This window comes from Drosophila bipectinata, chromosome 3R, assembly GCF_030179905.1.
Source record: "Drosophila bipectinata strain 14024-0381.07 chromosome 3R, DbipHiC1v2, whole genome shotgun sequence".
In the NCBI taxonomy this organism is placed as follows: domain Eukaryota; kingdom Metazoa; phylum Arthropoda; class Insecta; order Diptera; family Drosophilidae; genus Drosophila; species Drosophila bipectinata.
The window spans coordinates 15,779,826-15,796,025 of record NC_091739.1 but is presented as its reverse complement, the minus strand read 5'-3'; the positions used below and the strand labels follow the sequence as shown (position 1 = coordinate 15,796,025).

At 44.2% G+C, this 16,200-nt stretch overlaps 6 protein-coding genes across 9 annotated transcripts; 3 read left to right on the top strand and 3 right to left on the bottom strand.

The window, feature by feature from the left end:
- The first annotated feature begins 480 nt into the window (after positions 1–480).
- On the top strand, positions 481–1,924 carry LOC108129992 (uncharacterized). Its single transcript, XM_017248324.3, has 2 exons — positions 481–1,442; positions 1,504–1,924. The coding sequence occupies exons 1-2, from the start codon at positions 880–882 to the stop codon at positions 1,700–1,702; spliced, it is 762 nt and encodes a 253-aa protein (XP_017103813.2). The 5' UTR covers positions 481–879; the 3' UTR covers positions 1,703–1,924.
- LOC108129989 (cell adhesion molecule-related/down-regulated by oncogenes) lies at positions 1,868–5,073 on the bottom strand. Of its 3 annotated transcripts, none has more exons than XM_017248319.3 (5): positions 4,722–5,073; positions 3,439–3,603; positions 3,005–3,120; positions 2,733–2,946; positions 1,868–2,675 (listed from the first exon to the last, which is right to left on the bottom strand). In XM_017248319.3, exons 2-5 carry the CDS (start codon positions 3,548–3,550, stop codon positions 2,029–2,031), a joined length of 1,089 nt encoding a protein of 362 aa, XP_017103808.2. In that variant the 5' UTR covers positions 3,551–3,603; positions 4,722–5,073; the 3' UTR covers positions 1,868–2,028. The 3 variants fall into 3 exon arrangements, with proteins under 3 accessions (XP_017103808.2, XP_017103810.2, XP_017103811.2); XM_017248321.3 differs by having other exon boundaries at positions 4,845–5,073; XM_017248322.3 differs by having other exon boundaries at positions 4,957–5,073.
- A 1,167-nt stretch (positions 5,074–6,240) lies between these two features.
- Positions 6,241–7,114, top strand: LOC108129724 (uncharacterized). The gene is made up of 3 exons (XM_017247933.3): positions 6,241–6,539; positions 6,594–6,784; positions 6,845–7,114. The coding sequence occupies exons 1-3, from the start codon at positions 6,351–6,353 to the stop codon at positions 7,050–7,052; spliced, it is 588 nt and encodes a 195-aa protein (XP_017103422.2). The 5' UTR covers positions 6,241–6,350; the 3' UTR covers positions 7,053–7,114.
- On the bottom strand, positions 7,106–7,814 carry Cby (beta catenin antagonist chibby). The gene is made up of 2 exons (XM_017247935.3): positions 7,609–7,814; positions 7,106–7,464 (listed from the first exon to the last, which is right to left on the bottom strand). Exons 1-2 carry the CDS (start codon positions 7,663–7,665, stop codon positions 7,129–7,131), a joined length of 393 nt encoding a protein of 130 aa, XP_017103424.2. The 5' UTR covers positions 7,666–7,814; the 3' UTR covers positions 7,106–7,128.
- Positions 7,815–7,841: 27 nt separating this feature from the next.
- LOC108129720 (rho-associated protein kinase 1) lies at positions 7,842–9,741 on the top strand. 2 transcript variants are annotated; one of them, XM_017247930.3, is made up of 5 exons: positions 7,842–7,999; positions 8,053–8,428; positions 8,671–9,168; positions 9,226–9,419; positions 9,475–9,741. In XM_017247930.3, the coding sequence occupies exons 1-5, from the start codon at positions 7,962–7,964 to the stop codon at positions 9,677–9,679; spliced, it is 1,311 nt and encodes a 436-aa protein (XP_017103419.2). In that variant the 5' UTR covers positions 7,842–7,961; the 3' UTR covers positions 9,680–9,741. The 2 variants fall into 2 exon arrangements, with proteins under 2 accessions (XP_017103419.2, XP_070137285.1); XM_070281184.1 differs by having other exon boundaries at positions 7,878–7,999; positions 8,041–8,428.
- On the bottom strand, positions 9,706–10,722 carry lsn (vacuolar-sorting protein SNF8). The gene is made up of 3 exons (XM_017247931.3): positions 10,175–10,722; positions 9,974–10,120; positions 9,706–9,914 (listed from the first exon to the last, which is right to left on the bottom strand). Exons 1-3 carry the CDS (start codon positions 10,642–10,644, stop codon positions 9,764–9,766), a joined length of 768 nt encoding a protein of 255 aa, XP_017103420.2. The 5' UTR covers positions 10,645–10,722; the 3' UTR covers positions 9,706–9,763.
- Positions 10,723–16,200: the final 5,478 nt, after the last annotated feature.

Here is a 16,200-nt window from a genome sequence, read left to right as displayed (position 1 = left end):
AACACCCCTAAAAAATTAAAAAAAAACAACTTACCATGAAGTCTAAATGTCTACAACTACATATTTTTAAAAAAGGGTTATAAAGTAGCAAAAATGATGCGAGAACCCAAGAGCTGGCAGAGAACCTAAGAGAACACATCGACACCCATGTGCGAATAATTAAATTAGTTGCTCAATACCTGTCTGAATAAAGTCTCGACCAGGTGTTACTGTGCAATGGGTGTTGTTTAATCAATTGGCACTCGGGTGAGGAATATTCCCCAATCCCATTCATTTATTGTTTCTGCAACCTCGAAACGTGTTGAGGAAACGGCTTAGTTCCATTAGGCTTCTGACTAGAATTTTATTTAAAAATTAGTGACACCATCTCTTCAACTCAGATTAATCCTGAAAACATGCCTCCTTTTAGTTTGTTAAGTTTCTAAAATCTAAGTAGGCCGTGAAAACAGGAAAAAAATAGTAGGCTGGGGTTTATATTTCATTATCATTCAGGCCATCAACTCTACGACAATTCATTATCCATAAAAATTCGGTCAAATCTAGGTGTTATTATAAAGTAGAGCTAGCTAGGCAAAAAGTTCAAAATTCCGTTCGTATGAAATTCAAAATTCATATCATCCACCGTGCCCGGTCCTCGTTGGGACACGATAACTAGCAACACCGTACTAGCAACTGCGAACTCTGGTAATCTTCGGAGAAGTGGCTGGAGCTCCACCCTGGCTGGATTGAGTTGGTGCGGTATTGTTTTATATCTGGTGTCCGTGGAGAGGTAGTCCAAGGTAGAGGAAGTCCTATAAGCTAACCCCCATCGAGGCTTACGGCGATAATCGGGCGGGATTTTTGAGGAGTAAAGTAAAAAACAGATTAGGGATTAGCACCATGTCTGGATCGAATCAACAACAGCAGCACCTCAATGGTCAGACTGGATTCTACGAGTATCTGTTGCCTGGGATCTACGATTATCCGGTGACCCACAGTGCAGCGGTCAACATGACTGCGTACAACCTGACGCCCATTCTGGGCCTAACCTTGCCAGCCTGGACTATTCCGGCCCAGAATCCGGCCACCTATGTAGCCGGGCCCTTCGGCGTGATCAACTACGTGTCCGACATGGACTCCCACATGGCCCTCCCCACAATCCACACCCTAGTCAGTGGCATAATCTATGAAGCCATGAGCCCCAATCCGCAGACTATCTATCCCCATCAAATGCTCTGTGATTTTGGCCAAATAGAGACAGAGAATCGGGACAACTACGGATATATGGGATATGGAGATGAAGCCATTAATCTTAGCTTTACCCAAGATCTGAACGTTTCAGAGGAGGATCAGGACAGGCTAGAGACGGCTAGAGATCCGCTGAGAGATCCCGTGGAGGAGCCAGTAGATATAGAACCGGTAGCAGTTGAAGAGAAAGGTGACGTGCAGCGTTCGTCGAAAAGGTAAGGATTTTTCTCAAACCACATAGAGCCCTCATATTAATTTTTCATTAAAATCCCCCAGAGGACATCAGGAGAGCGCCCGAGGTTCCGGAAACGTAGGAGAAGGTCGCCGTAACCGCAAAAAGCAGAAGTCTAAGCGTAAGCGGGTCTACGAGGCCGAGCAGGGCTACCTAGTCGAGGAGCCCACTAGCGACGCTTCCGAGGAGGAGGATTCCCGAGAGCAACCAAAAGATTCCCCGATGCAGAATCCAGAAGTGTAGAATCGGTTTTGGATATTTGAGATCACCCAACACCGATTCGTGTTCATTCCCCAAAATTGAATTGCATGCCAATGCGTTGTGTTAAGATTCGAAACAACCGTGATCGAACCTGGGCCGATCCGGATTGTTTCGACGTAGATGCTATTGTGTGAGGTTTTGTACGGATTGTTGAAATTTCCTCTCCGAATGTTTGAGAATATATTTTATATGCAAGTTGGAAAACATCGTCTTGGAGCTTACTTATTTACACTACTTGGGTTCTAGCCTACGGACAGTCTTAACTCTTAAACATAATAAGCGTATGACGCGTGGATTGTCAGCAACTTTCAGTTCCCGCCGAGGACACACCGTTCGGTGTCCAGGTCTTCGTCGGAATCTATCCTTTGGCAGTCTCCGTGACCCACCGAGCAGCGTTTGTACACCACATAGCTGACCCAAACGGTCAGGGGGAGAAGCGCCAGCCCCAGGGGCATAAGGAATAATAGGAGGAACTCCTTCGGGTCCCTGGTTGGAGGACCATCGTCGCTGTCATCGTAGTCCAGCCAGTACTCCTTCTCCATGTCCGAGTCGGTCTGTACAGGCTGGACTTGGAGAAAGGCTTCTCGGATCTTGTGGCCCCTATAGCTGATGGCCACGCAGGCATAGTGCCCGGCATCCCTCAGTCGCACTCCATCCAGAATCAGCTTACTGAGATACAGCTGTGGTCCCATCAACTTCTCGGATGCGGTGGAAAGCAACTCGTAGGTCCGGCCATTATAGCGCACAATGTGTGTGCTGAAGTTGGAGGCACTAGCTCCGCCTGGGAAGGCTTCTCCTGCTGCCTGGGTACCCACGTAGCTATGCCGCCGGAACCACTTGATTGTGGGATGCTCCTCGCTGTGGACTCTGCACTGAAACACCACCTGACCGCCCAGGAGCACCGTTTGGTTGCTAGGATACGAGTCCACGAATTCAGGAGCCGCCAGGGAAGTGTCTAAGATTTTGTTTGAAATTAAATTATTATGATTCTTTTAAGATTCTAGCTACTCACTTTTGACATCCAGTTGGTAAGTGCGAACCAGCTGCACATCCACGGATTGAGTTTTGTCCAAAATGTGAGGGTTTATGCTGCATTTGTAGAGACCCGAGTATCGCTCCGTGACGTTTCTGAGCCACAGTTCCGGCCGGCAAAGACTTGGCTCACAGGGCAGAGCCGTCCAGTCATCAATTGACTCCAGCTTGTGGCAATTATTGTCGCTGCATTGCTGAAGAAAATTAAATCTCAAATAATTTTGAAGTGATTTCTAAAGATTGAAGCCATACCTTGAAGTACCAATGTATCTTGATGTCCGCGAGCTTACTGTCGTCCACCAATCCCTTTAGATTACACTGAAGCTTGACATCGAAGCCGGCTCTTTGTTGTATCAGTTCAGTGTTTTCTGCAAAAAAAAAGACAATACCATTCAATCAGGGCCATGCCAGCACAATTGTTTACCATTTTCAGGGGTGATGATAGCCAAATGACAGTATCTTATCAAACGGTGTACTACCCGAAATTGCGATTAACCTTTGGAGTATTTTTTGATGAAAAGTATCGGAAATGTGGCGTTACATAGAGCTTTCTATGTAGGTGAATTGATGGATATAATTGGGCATAAATTCTAATAAAACACACGCTAGATATGTCTTGCATGAGAGTTTAATGTCATTGGGTTAATCGTGTTCTTTAATTACAGATGATTGAGAAGAAACCTTACCTGTATAGTCCACAAAGAAACCACTGGATTGATCCAAGCCGCAGAAACAAATGAGAATCAATAGCCAGATGAGGCCAGAAACAGACCGCAAATCACAAGGCATCGGATCCATTTCCAGTTAAGGTACCAGCCGCATTGTCAACCACTTGTTAACACCATAGGAACCTGTTGGACACACATTGATTGGTTACTTTTCGGCCACACAAAATAGATTCCCCAAGAGAAGCAAGCTATGTATTTATTTATTTGGATTCCAGTCTGCCCGACCGGCCATTCATTTTCCTTGTTGCCCAAATGATCGATTTTCATTTAATTTCTTAGCAAACAGGCAGCGAGGCTCTTCCAAGTTTCTATTTATTTATTTATTTATTTGGTCTAAGCGATTGCATTTCCACTGGCTCGAGGGTATTTTTCACACATTTTATTGTGCGCTGTCGGCGATGAGTGTAAAAATTCACTTTTGTTTATTTACTTGGCCATTGGAAGCGAACGGGTGCTCCACATTGGCACACACACTGGCCCCAACTCACACCCATACCCACTCCCTAGGCCACAAATCCTTGGTGGTTCGTATATATAAATTATCGGAAATTCGCCTCTCATTTATTAATAAATAGTGAGTGCCATTTATGCAACAATAAATCATTGCCACCGCGATAATGCTCGTTTATCAATTGTCTGGGGCTGCTTCCATGGTAGCTCCCCCGGGTATATAGGAAGCCCCCGATAGACCGAAAGGGCCATAACCGTAAACGAAACTGTATATATATTCTTTTCAGTCAGAAATTAATGTTTCATTAAAAATTATGCGATGCGAACGATCCTTTGTTGTTTGAGCTTTTGGGGGTAATATTTATGATCTCCTGATGGTGGCATCAAATAACCGAAATTAGCTTTTAAATAGAACCCGATCAGAGCTATGTTTCACGAATTTATTGATTCGGACGTCGTGATTTGCCTGCTAATATAATAAATAAATTTGTATTGTTTCTGTGTCGCGAAGAGATCATTTCCAAACCGGCCGATCGAAAAACTGAAAACTCATAAAACACTTTTGATTGCGAGGGACGACGTATGTTTATGCCTTCGGGTTGCTTTCCTCGACCGCAGATCGATCCCATTGTGATGGAGATTTATCTGGGCTGGCCCACTTGATTGGCATCGGACTCAATTGATTTATACGATATCATTTATTAGGTGAAAAGTTGATTGTTTAATTCAGACAATTTGTTTACCGACTTGGCCAGCCGGAGAGTGGGGATATCGCTAGGAGGAGAACTCACACTTGGCTAAGAGCGACTGGACAACTGACACAAAGGCTTCATATTCTGCGAGCTTCTGCCGACGGTTCTGCTGATACGGCGCGTTTTTGATTAGAGCGGTCCGGTTGTGATGTATAAGGTTACCTAATGCCGCACAACTCGGATACCGTGCAATCTGAATATCGGGTTGACTCAGCAAAAAGTCTATTTCCTCTGTCTATTGGTCCAATTGCTTTGGTTTGGCACCCATCCGTACCATATATATTATGTTCACATCGATCTTCCGCCGATCGTTTGCTTTACTTTTCGTTCCGTAGCGATTCGATTCGATCCGATCCGTCCGTGTACGTTCCGTTCACGGGCCGGGCTATCAACAAACTACTGTAATACACGAATCGAACAAGTGTTACCCCTCGGCAGCAGGCCATCGTGTATCGTTAGCTATACACAGTGATAAAATTCTGGGTGCTTTATTAAATTTGCAAAAAAATTAAGAACTCAGTTAGTGACCCTTTGGATTCATTAGAAAAGTATTAGAAAGTATTAAAGCTTTTAGATTTTAAAGAAATTTCTTCCAGTGTACTAATGCTGTTGGCATTGCTGGCATTACTGGAAACAACAAAATAAATGTGTTTTATAAGCAGTTTTGCTTATCGCATATCAATATCGGTGCGTAAATATACAGTAGTCGATGGAGTGGACCGATATGAGCCTAGCCACAAACACCCAAGCCCACACTCGCCACCTAAGTACATATCCCGTATCCGAGGAGTTAGGGACCACCGAGATTAGACTGCATTGCGGTACTAAGCTTTATCGGGCGATCCGAAAATTTGTCTAACCCGAGAGATAGAAATAGAGTGGCGGGTTGGAATCCGCAGCGGAGGAGGTCATGTAAATTGAGGGTGCTATTTATATAGCTCTTGTGCGGCTCATCGGAATCGGGTTTTATCATATCGGACGCGGCCACCGTTCAATTGCCGTGGTGGTTGGTTTATCAGAAGGCGATCGGCTTATCAAGCGGGCCAATAAATGGGGCAGGAGCGGGTGGTCGATGGGGGGAACGGAAGCCGAGCGGCAGCTCGTCGGCAGACCCCAGAGTCCGTTGCGATGGCGTCTATAGATTGCCTCCAATGGCGACAACAATGCCACCAATTTGACCAGCCATACCATGCCATACCAATTCGATTTCCATTTCCATTCATCGGGCGGCTCGAGCCACAAATCCAAGTTAATGCCGAATGGGCTGGTCAACAAAAACCCCCAGGCCAGACCTCTATTGATAACTCCAGAGCCCACGATGGGCATGTGAGACTGATTAAAGTGGCATTATAAATAGATCTCGAGTATGTGGTTGGGTCTTAATCGAAATTGGGTAACATTGGGTCAAATAATATTTATGGTATTTACGATAAATAAACAAATTCAGCTATTTCGTTGATTTGATTTCTATTTTAAAAAATATTTTAAATCTTAAAATCAGATCTTAAGATCAGATCTTGTTTGTTTTACGAGGGATCTATAGAAAAAATATCTAGATAACTTTGCTTGTTACATAATTGATGAATCTCTAAAAATTTGTCGCTCCTTTGGCTTTAATTTCAACAATATTCTAAAATACTAAGAGTAGCCAGTCCTCATTGGAAAATCATGAACCGCCATCCACCCATCGACAAGTCCCATTGCTTAACCGGAGAGGCAATGATCCAGGATGGCAGGTCCCCTTACACAGTGGATAGCATTATGAAAGAAGCCTCCAACATCATAGACTCTCAAATGGATCGAATGAGGAACGACTTGAAAGCTAAAGAGTCCCTTATTCAATCCATGAGAGAGCAGGTAGGATCTAAAGATACCTCTTTTATCTTTTTAAATATTCTAATATCTTTATAGATTTTTAAAAGACTTCCAGAACCGGAACCGGAACCACAACCAAGCCTAGAGAAGGTGCCTCTGGAAACTGCCAACAAGCGCCTGAAAAAAAAGCTCCAGGAAGTCCTTAAAATTGATGAAAAACTGGAGGCCGAGGCAGAAAGATCCATCACAGAGATCAACATCGATCTAGAGAAACACAAGCAGGACCTGTATGGAATACATATAAGTTTACCGTTGACCTTTGAATATATATTTTCTACTTTTCGCAGCAAAAAGTTGCATGAAAGCCAAATCGAAGACTATATGGTGGTCCAGGAGGAAATCAAGAACAGTTTCTTCAAGGACATGGACAAGCTGATGGAGAGATTCGATGAGGAAATGTCTCGTTTTCGAAAGGACAATGCCCAACTCTTGGCAGACAATCAATTGAAGCTTAACAAGGACTCCCAAGGAGTAGCTAGCACACATCAGCCATAAAAATGTTTTAAATTCTATTTGTAAATCTTAAAAAAAAGTTTAATTTTAATTTTTAAAATTTATTTTAAGGTTTCATTCACTTCTCCTTGGGCTTTAGTTCATTGAGTTCCGTGGCATGCTCGGCCAACAAATCCAGCATCACCTCTATTTTCAGGTTGCACATGTTGTTCTCCTCCTCGAGGGCTCGGAACTTCTTGTTGAGCCTCACCATGTCCTCGACATCACCCTTCCGGGCGGAGTGCATCCAAATGCCGTCCGCGAAGCGCAGCTCCTTGTTGCCCAGCGTCAGGGATATCTGGCGGAAGTCGTCGATATCCTCGGTGACCACCGGATGTCCAATGTTGCACCGGCCCTGGCGAACTGGAATCGGCTTGGACTCGAACTTCTTGTTGAAAAGCGGCATGGCAAGTGACTGAAATGGAAGGTTGACCATGATGTGGCAAGTGTCCTACTACGTGTTCTGTTTTGGTTGGCTTTTGTCCTGTTGTCAGGACAACCGACACCTGCCGGGGTCGGCGGACTCGTGACTGGTCTCGTGCCCGGTTGCAATACGTACCTGCTTGAAGGGTGGGTCACAGATTGACAGCGGACAGAGCAAGCCCGCCAGTGGCATAGAACCGGCACAGTAATATATATTCCAACCCGTACGGACCAGTCCTCGTCGTATATTCTCAAAATTAAGAACGAGAAAGCTTTTAATTAATACCAGTTTGAAGTGCAACTAAGTGACAGCCAAGGAAATCAATAAAAATATATCGAAAAGCATGCTTTGTTGGAACATAGGAGGCCAACCAGTCTAATACAACACTTTTGATATGAATCACATTTATGTATGTACATTAGATACAACATTTACACCTCACCGGGATAGGCCCGAACAAAATAGAAAAACCGGTCAAAAAAAGAATCATGACGCAGGAGGTCAACCAGAACTATGCATATCCCAGGTAGGCAAGCCAACTCCCAAGAGAATCTCACCTAAAGCCAGTTCCTCCGACAGTAACAGCGTCCAGGATGTGGCCCGGGGAGTGGAGCAGCTGGTGGCGGACACCAATCACGATCTGCGCAACTTCCGGAAGGAGCAGGCGCACATACGAGCCCACGTCAACGGAGTCCTGGAGGAGAACCAGCGCCTGGCCGAGGAGCTGGACCGATACAAGAGCACATATGTCGCCCGCGATTACAAGGATCTCAAGGATCGGCTGATGTTGACCAATGAAGCGCTGGTGAAGTCCAGGCAGCAGGTGGAGGAGCTGCGTAAAGAGCGCAGAAGCCTGCAGCTGATGCAGGAGTGCTCCCAGAAAACCATCGACAATATGGAACTGGAGCTGAAGAACTATCGCGCTCAGGTCCTTGAGTCCGGTGAGGAGCATAAGGTAGGTACACCTTTAAGGGATTCAGATCTGGATTTTTTTTTTTTAATTTTAAAATAAAGGAAGCGTTTTTAAATCATAACTTCCCGGGCATTTGTCATCCGTCATTTGTTTTTTGGCTACCAACTAGCCAGCATTAAGAGTGCTTTGCTTTTTATTTTATACATTTTTTTCAATATTTTAGTAATATTTCAATAAAAATTCTAAATTTAACATTTTGTGTCCTATTTCGGCATCTTTATTAGATCACACAACGCTACGTCCGGGCCGTGAAGATGCTGGAGGCCAAAGTGGCTGCTCAACAGGAGGAGCTTCTTACACAAGCGGAGACGATCAAGGCCCTCCACGAGCACAAGCAACGGGGCGGGGAGCAGCTGCAGCAGCTCCAGGCAATGCTGAAAGACCAGGCCGAGGAGCAGGGAAAGCTGGCCAGCCTACAGACGCAGGTGAAGGAGTACGATCTCTCGCTCAGCCACACCCGCAACCTTCTGGTGGAGAGTACGCGCCGCGAAACCGCCGCCGTCCGGAAGGCCCAAGAGGCTATGGCCATAAGCGAAGCGGCCAACCGGGAGAAGGCTGAGGCCGAGAAGCGGGCCGAGAACTACAGGGAGGAGGTTACCCAGTTAGCCACCAACATAGGAACCATTATGCAGGAGGCCGCCAATCAGGTGGACGTCGAAGTGGCCCAGCTGAGGAGCAAGCTAAGCGATAAAGACAAGCTCATAGCGAGCATAAAGGATAAGGTAATTTGTGGCATCCTAGGAAGTGGTATTCGAATTCATGTGATTTCTCCATTGCAGCTGAAAAAGGATGCAGAGGAGCATAAAAGCGTGGTCCGTCTTTTGGAGACTCGCAACAACCGCCTCGAGCACAAGTACAAGGAGGCTCTCAAGCAAAACGACAAGCTGGAGGCGGAAATGGATGTCACCTACCGGCGACTATACGAATTGGAAAAGGCTAACGATTCCACCAACGAGTCTCGAGACTGCAAGGCGTAAGTACCAAATAATTATATTTTTTTAAACATATATTTCATAAAAAATACTTAGTAAAAAGCACTATGAGGAACAAATGGCCCGGTACCACCAGGCCCACAAAGAGATGAAGACCAACTACCATGCGGCCATGGACGACATCACTCAGAAGTTCGAGGCGGAGATCTACCTCCTGCGCAAGCAGAACTCCGAGCTGGAGGCGGACAACTATTTGCTAAAGAGCGGCGCCGCCGGAGACTTTTCCACCAGTCGAATCTAGTCCCCAGACGATCTTATTGTACAGTATTATAAATAAGAATATCTATATTTTTTCCAAAGTTACTAATCGTAATGGAAATCATTTCTACGTTGTGGCTGTTGCTGCTGTGGCGTTGCGGCCGGGAAACAAACTGGGAAACCAGTAGGTTGGCTCATCCTCCGACTGCTTATCGATCCAGCAGAGTCCTTCGCCAAGGACCTTGTCTAGAGATTGTTGAGCACGGTATTCGGTCCAACTAGGTGAGAAAAGCATAAGATTGAAGGACATATAGTGGAGTTCTTTATGAGTCCTTACCCCAAGTCGTTTATGAGTTGACTTTGTGAAACACAGCCCTGCTCCGTGTTGGATGCGGTATTTAGAATGTTGGTCTCCTCCATGCTCAGTTCACCAGGTATGGACTGTACTATGTACTTTCCTTTTCCCAGTTTGTGCACCACAAACCTAAAAACGAGAAATCTTAGAAAAAAAAAACTCTAGCAAGTTGATGAATCATACCCATTGCCAAAAATGGTTAGTTTCTTGGCCGCTATCAGAATGTCCTCCTTGGTGATCTCCTGGTGCAGTGCACTCTGACCCCGGGCGGCAATCAGGCGGCGCCGCAACTCGTCCAACTCCATCAATCCTCCAGTTTTGTGGTTCAGCGCCAGGCACACCTCTACCACCTGGACCCCCAGCTCGTAGTAAAAGTCGCCCATGCCCAGGACACTCCAGAAGCCTTTGGCCGTGGCCAGGGGGTCCACACCGATGGCGGCGCACATGTCCTGGAACTGTTTGCGAAACTGGGCGTTTTTGCGAATGTCATCCTTGTGTTTCATCGCGAACTCCTCGAGCTTGATGCGAAAGACTTCCATCTGCTTGGTCATTTGCTCTAGCTGCGATTCCTGTAGATCGGTGCCTTTGTCCTTGTACTTTTCCGCAGCCAGCTTTTGCTGCTGGATGGCTCCAAGTCCTACGCGACGACGCATTTTCACGTAAATAATTTATTTTCACAACAAACTGGAGTTTCCAAAATGTAAACAAAGATCAGCTGTGGAAGAAAATGAATAACAGTGGCTGTACGACATTACCCAGTACTGGACTGTGCTGTTAAGCGCAATGTTACATTATATGTTACTTGCACTGCAGTTTGAATTTGGAAATTTAAAAATGCAAGTACTTAGAATTTCAATTAAATTGTATGAAGCTAATATATTTAATTGTAATTCGGTTAAAGGACACTTAAAATTTAAAAAGAAGAAAAATTTTCATCTAAAAGTGCCCTTGGGTGTCGCTTATCAAAACAACCTATAATTTTTAGTAGACGTTCTGGCGGCAGAAAAGTTATTCCGTTTTATCAGCTTTTTAATGTGTGAATAAGCTCTTATCTCAATAGTAGGTATTGAAAAATACAATAATGTGGGAAGAATTAAAAATAGATTTTTTTACAACGACATATTACGATCTTGCATCTGGTTATTTTGCTTGTTATCCATTTGTTACGATGTCCATTCAATTAAATTTAATAGACCGTTCGCCCACATGCATATATCAATCAATAGGTTTTCCGATTCGGAGGGTAAAAAAAGTAACCCCCTCGCAATATGACGAAAGGCCGTGACAAGGCGATCTTCCCGATGGGCCCGCATATTTGGGAAATCGTCACCAGATCAGCTGCTAATTTTACGTTTAACAAAACCTTCATTTGGCATCTCGAGGCATTGAAATTGTAATGTTTATTATGCCAGCGGAAATCGAACCCGCTCTACGCTGATTGCTCCTCTCATCTGCCACTCCCCCATCCTAGCCCCGATTTCCATGTGAATCATTTCAAGCAAAGTCAGCACATCGATATCTTTGCTGATTAATTATGCGAACAGTCCAAGAGCGTCGTCTCAAACAAAACACACGAAAAACATACAGAAATCCAAGCTCATTAATAAGCCAACAATTTGTTTTTGGACTCCGGTGGTTTCGAGGTGGCAGCACTTAGCACCACTTAACGGTAGGAGAATCACTCGATTAGCGGAGTTGGGACCTCAACCGTCCAAAGAAAGCCCCCAGGCTGAAACACTCGACATCATTACGCCCAGTAGTCGGAATGGGTGGGGAAGGGAGTGGAGCATGGACCCTGGTTATGGTTATGGATATGGATATGTGTTTGCCCACAGCAGCCACGTTCCAGAGACTATCAAGTGTTGGTACACCGAAAAAAAATTAAAACTTAAATAACTAAGAGTTTGTTTAGTAAAAGTAATAATAGTTTTTAATGTTTATAAGTCCTTCTTATATTATGTTTACTTTTTAAATTTATTTACTATTTTATGCTATTTCTTTTAGTGTAAATATTCATTATGTGTTTGTATAAACAGCCATATGTCCAGCAAACTAGGGCAAGCGTCGAACTCGGATATAACTCAATGCATTGCATAATAGCCTGCTAATTGAAAAATCTTGGCATGTCTATTAATAATCCATATATAAGAGAAGAAGAATTTTTGGAAAATTTTGTAAATATGGGAAAATGTAATGGAAAATTTCCAATCAAAATATGAATATAAAATATTTTTTCAAAAGCCTTGGGAGTATCTAATTTAGAATATATCTAGAGAATAACTTGCTTTAAGAACTGACTCTCTATTTTCCTTCAGCTGCACTTTATTTTTGGATTTTATCGCCCTATGTGCATATCCATCTCCATCTGCTGGATGCGCAATTATTTAGACAGGAAGCCGGGGCCGTATCCCTGATCGGTGCCAGAGATTCTATATGTCTGGTAAATATTTATTTATGTTTCACCGTAGTCGCCGCCTCACTTGCAAATGCAAACCGAGCCAAACCAAATATGTTTAAAGAAAAATAATTAATGGAAATGCAAGAGGAAAACCAAGCTGAAAATAGCAGAGGATAAAAATAAACAAAATGCTGCTGACAGACAAAGGGCCCGAGCCACAAGCCAAAGAGGGTGGCATTCGAGATATTAATATCATTTTACGCAAAAGACTGAAAAAATATGAAAAAAAAAATTCCACCAAAAAGGATCATTCTTTAGTAATTTTTCTACTAAAATGTGTATCTGATAGATAGTTTGTAATGTGGTGCTGTAATGCGGGATGTTTGACACGCGGGGGGAGAAATATTTGGGCAGCTGACAAACACTCGTTGGACTACATGATGGTGTAATGATCTAAATTAAACACGAAATGCAATGTGCCAGAAATAGTTTCAGGTCCCCGGCTGGTTTCAGGTCTTGACCAGATGCTGTCGGCTTAGTGCGCCGCACCGTCAGATACTCAGATACAAAGATACATCAGCGTCAGGCGCTCTGACAGGCGAAGTAAAACTGACCAGCTCATTTGATTTTTCATGCATCGCATATCGCATTACATTAATAGAGTCCATTCACATTAACTTGAACATAAAATGCATAAGAAATGCATATGAAGCCACTGAAAGAACCACCAACCAACCCCCGACAGGGCGAGGTCACCACTCCCCGGATCATAATTCATCCAGACCTCGCGAGGGCCGGGGGGAGAAATGGAAAACTTTCAGCTTACTTACAGAACTCCTTTGTTGGACTACAATAAAAAATTCAAGACGAAAAGAGAGGAAATCTCAGACAATAAAAACTGGATAAAACTGGTGGGAAATTAAGGAAAACCTTTGATAGTTGGGTTTGGGTTGGAAACCAGACCAGAAACCAGTTGGGAAAGCTGCTCTCCACAGCGATCAATTATTATGCTGGCGGGTCGCCTCCTCAGGCCTATTGTTTGGCATTTTCCAAGTGGTTGCACAAAGGAAAAAAAACACTACATTTATGCATTTTTAAGATATATTATACTCCACAAAGATGTACGATATTTTCGACGGTGTAACACCCCACCTCCCTCTTTGTGGTGGCGACAATTGTCGCTAGTTTTCGCGTTTCCCAACCAGTTTCGGTGTGAAAAGTAACGGCCCGAGAGACTACTTGGCCAGGTAAATAAGATTTCCGCAAGTGGGTCAACTTGCAACTACTGCGTGCTGCATGCAACACAGCCATCGACCCATCGAGGCATAGCCAAAGTGACCCACAGCCACACCACGTTTAGAACCCGCTGATTTGATTTATGCCGTCCTGGCGACCCACTTCCAGGGCCATTTACACATGCGATTTGTCTTAGGTTTCCCCCTTTTGGGAAGGTGTGCCCTCCGTGAATTATGAGCTCGGCCAGTGGTCAGGGCTTACAGACACACGATCCCATCGTACAGCTGTCCCAAAAGGGAGATAGGGCTGAGATTTGAGATCTCTAGCACCGAAAACAAATTATATAAAAGATTATAAAAGGGTTGAGATTTATTTAAGAAGAATAAAGTCTAAAATATAGCTAGAGAGATTGGATTTTAAACCATGTAGCTACCAATATTTCAGAGATACTTTTAATGGTAGTTCAAATAAAGCCTTTAGCATTAAGTTTAATTTTTTCCCTGTACATCTATGACGAGATCACCTAATTGCTCTTGAAAGTGTTATCATCTAGTTTTCCCAGCTCTTGGAACTGGACACCCTGCAATCGGAGGCGCGTGAGATTTATGGGGCAGCCAGACTGGGACTCGGAGAAAAGTATCGCAGAGTCCGAAAGCCAGGGGATCAGGGGACCAGAGACCAGAACCCGAATCCCATCTGCAATTAAGCGCCCAGAAGAGTCACGTAGAGTAATTGTAATGCCTATAGGGAGGGAGGCAGGCAGGCAGACCGACAGACTGTCTGTCCGAAACCAGGAAAGATAAATGAGGCAAATTAGCACTCGGCGATCGGGGCAGGAGAAGAATTAAACAGCAGGGCCAGGACGGGGTAAAAGGCCATACTCCGCAGGGGAGAAGGTCAAGTTGCAAGTATTACTGGAATCGGATGACCAGAGACTATATGAATCACTGTATTTCAGACAGATAAGATATAATTTTAAAAGACAGTGGGTCATTGGTCGGTATAGATATAAGTTCCTAAAGGTTCATCAGAACCCTTTATATCAGAACCCCAACTTTCTCTTTGTTTTCAACCCGTTTTGATGAAATCACTGGCTTGAACAATGGGAGCAATCAAAAACTGGCTCCTTGATTACAAAACCTCCTCTTCCATAAGCTTCCTGAGGCATGGAAACGTGTAATTCTATCTCCCGAGTGTCCAATTGATACTCATTTATCGCGTCACCGAAGGCCAAAAAACGAAAAAAAATAACCATTCCAGTGCTTTATTTTTATTATGGTTTCGTGGACAAGGCCATAATAACATAAAAGCTAAAAAAAAAAAAAACATAAAAAAAAAGCAAGACCAGACAGCGACAATTCCTGGAGTGTCTATGCTTTTTGGGGAGCAGATGTTACTTTTGGCGGCTCAAAAAACGAGAATTCTTTGAGCCGGCTCCTTCTCCATCCTCGGTGCACCTTCGCACCGCCCGATCCTCTGATCCTCAGGTCTCAGGCACTTCCCTATCTCCGGCTGCTGCTCAAAAATGGAAATAAAACCAGAAAAGGTATAGCGACCGGGTCAGGGGAGTGGCCGGAGAAAAGAAAAAGCAAAGCACTTGTTCCAGAATGAGCGGCTCAACAATATGTGCACTGAGAGAAATCGTTACCATTAAGGTATAGTATTTATAGTTATTGGTATGAGGATTTTCTCTCTGTGCTCATGGGGATGTATTTCAAGTGCGGAAGTGCGGGAACAGGGCAAGGTAGAGGCGATTGCACCGGGCTGTGTCAGATTCAGGTTTTGGTTTTTGGCGCAAAAAATATTTGTGCTCAAAATTACTGGCAGAGCAGCAGCAGGTATTCGCATTCGTATGTCCCGGATGATGATGAGGGCCGCAGCCGCAGGAAAAAAAAGGAGAAAAGGAAGCAGCAGCCGCAGAAATTGGCGCAAAAATTTACAGATGCCTCACCAAAAAAAATAAATAAACATAAATAAATAATAATAAAGCCGGATAAATGGGCACGGGCTAAAGAGAGACTCCTTCTCTATCAAGCCACCTGCAATCCAAAGTTCAATCTTTAAGATACTCGCCACAGTCACGTTCCCTGCCTCGTGCAAAAATAGAAATCCATATTACGGAGGCAGACAGTGATCTCTCCTTAATGAGGTCATTTATTAATTAGAGAACGTGACGTCAGTCCCATCCACTTCCGACGACAGCAGTTAACCTCAACCTCAGTCCAGCGCGTGCGACAGTTCCATTGATCGGTTCCGTTTCCAGACCCTCCTTTAGAGTCTTTATATCTTTTGGGTTACATGGTACGTGGGCCATAAACTAATTTCGGAAGGGAAAACAGCTTGAGTTTTTCCGCAGACAAGCTGCTTTTGGACGGAAGTGACGACGGAAAGTAGTCCCTCAGTAGACCCGAACACGTAGCCAGAAAACATCTAAAAGATAAAAATACACCCATGCAGATACACAGGCATGCAATTCAAACAAATCCCAAATGAAAGAAAAAAATCTGCGCGGCACGAAATCGAAGCATTTGGTGGCAAAGCTGAAACGCATTTCAGAGAAATGACGCAGCAACCA

Coding starts and splice junctions, on each gene's coding strand:
- LOC108129992 (XM_017248324.3), top strand. CDS start 880: ATGTCTGGATCGAATCAACAACAGCAGCACCTCAATGGTCAGACTGGA. Junction 1,443..1,503: donor GTGCAGCGTTCGTCGAAAAG/GTAAGGATTTTT, acceptor AAAATCCCCCAG/AGGACATCAGGAGAGCGCCC.
- LOC108129989 (XM_017248319.3), bottom strand. CDS start 3,550: ATGGATCCGATGCCTTGTGATTTGCGGTCTGTTTCTGGCCTCATCTGG. Junction 3,121..3,438: donor TTTCTTTGTGGACTATACAG/GTAAGGTTTCTT, acceptor TTTTTTTTGCAG/AAAACACTGAACTGATACAA. Junction 2,676..2,732: donor TTACCAACTGGATGTCAAAA/GTGAGTAGCTAG, acceptor ACAAAATCTTAG/ACACTTCCCTGGCGGCTCCT.
- LOC108129724 (XM_017247933.3), top strand. CDS start 6,351: ATGAACCGCCATCCACCCATCGACAAGTCCCATTGCTTAACCGGAGAG. Junction 6,540..6,593: donor TTCAATCCATGAGAGAGCAG/GTAGGATCTAAA, acceptor ATATCTTTATAG/ATTTTTAAAAGACTTCCAGA. Junction 6,785..6,844: donor GAGAAACACAAGCAGGACCT/GTATGGAATACA, acceptor TACTTTTCGCAG/CAAAAAGTTGCATGAAAGCC.
- Cby (XM_017247935.3), bottom strand. CDS start 7,665: ATGCCACTGGCGGGCTTGCTCTGTCCGCTGTCAATCTGTGACCCACCC. Junction 7,465..7,608: donor GTGACCCACCCTTCAAGCAG/GTACGTATTGCA, acceptor CTTCCATTTCAG/TCACTTGCCATGCCGCTTTT.
- LOC108129720 (XM_070281184.1), top strand. CDS start 7,962: ATGACGCAGGAGGTCAACCAGAACTATGCATATCCCAG. Junction 8,000..8,040: donor CAGAACTATGCATATCCCAG/GTAGGCAAGCCA, acceptor ACCTAAAGCCAG/TTCCTCCGACAGTAACAGCG. Junction 8,429..8,670: donor AGTCCGGTGAGGAGCATAAG/GTAGGTACACCT, acceptor CATCTTTATTAG/ATCACACAACGCTACGTCCG.
- lsn (XM_017247931.3), bottom strand. CDS start 10,644: ATGCGTCGTCGCGTAGGACTTGGAGCCATCCAGCAGCAAAAGCTGGCT. Junction 10,121..10,174: donor CTAACCATTTTTGGCAATGG/GTATGATTCATC, acceptor TCTCGTTTTTAG/GTTTGTGGTGCACAAACTGG. Junction 9,915..9,973: donor CAACTCATAAACGACTTGGG/GTAAGGACTCAT, acceptor TTTCTCACCTAG/TTGGACCGAATACCGTGCTC.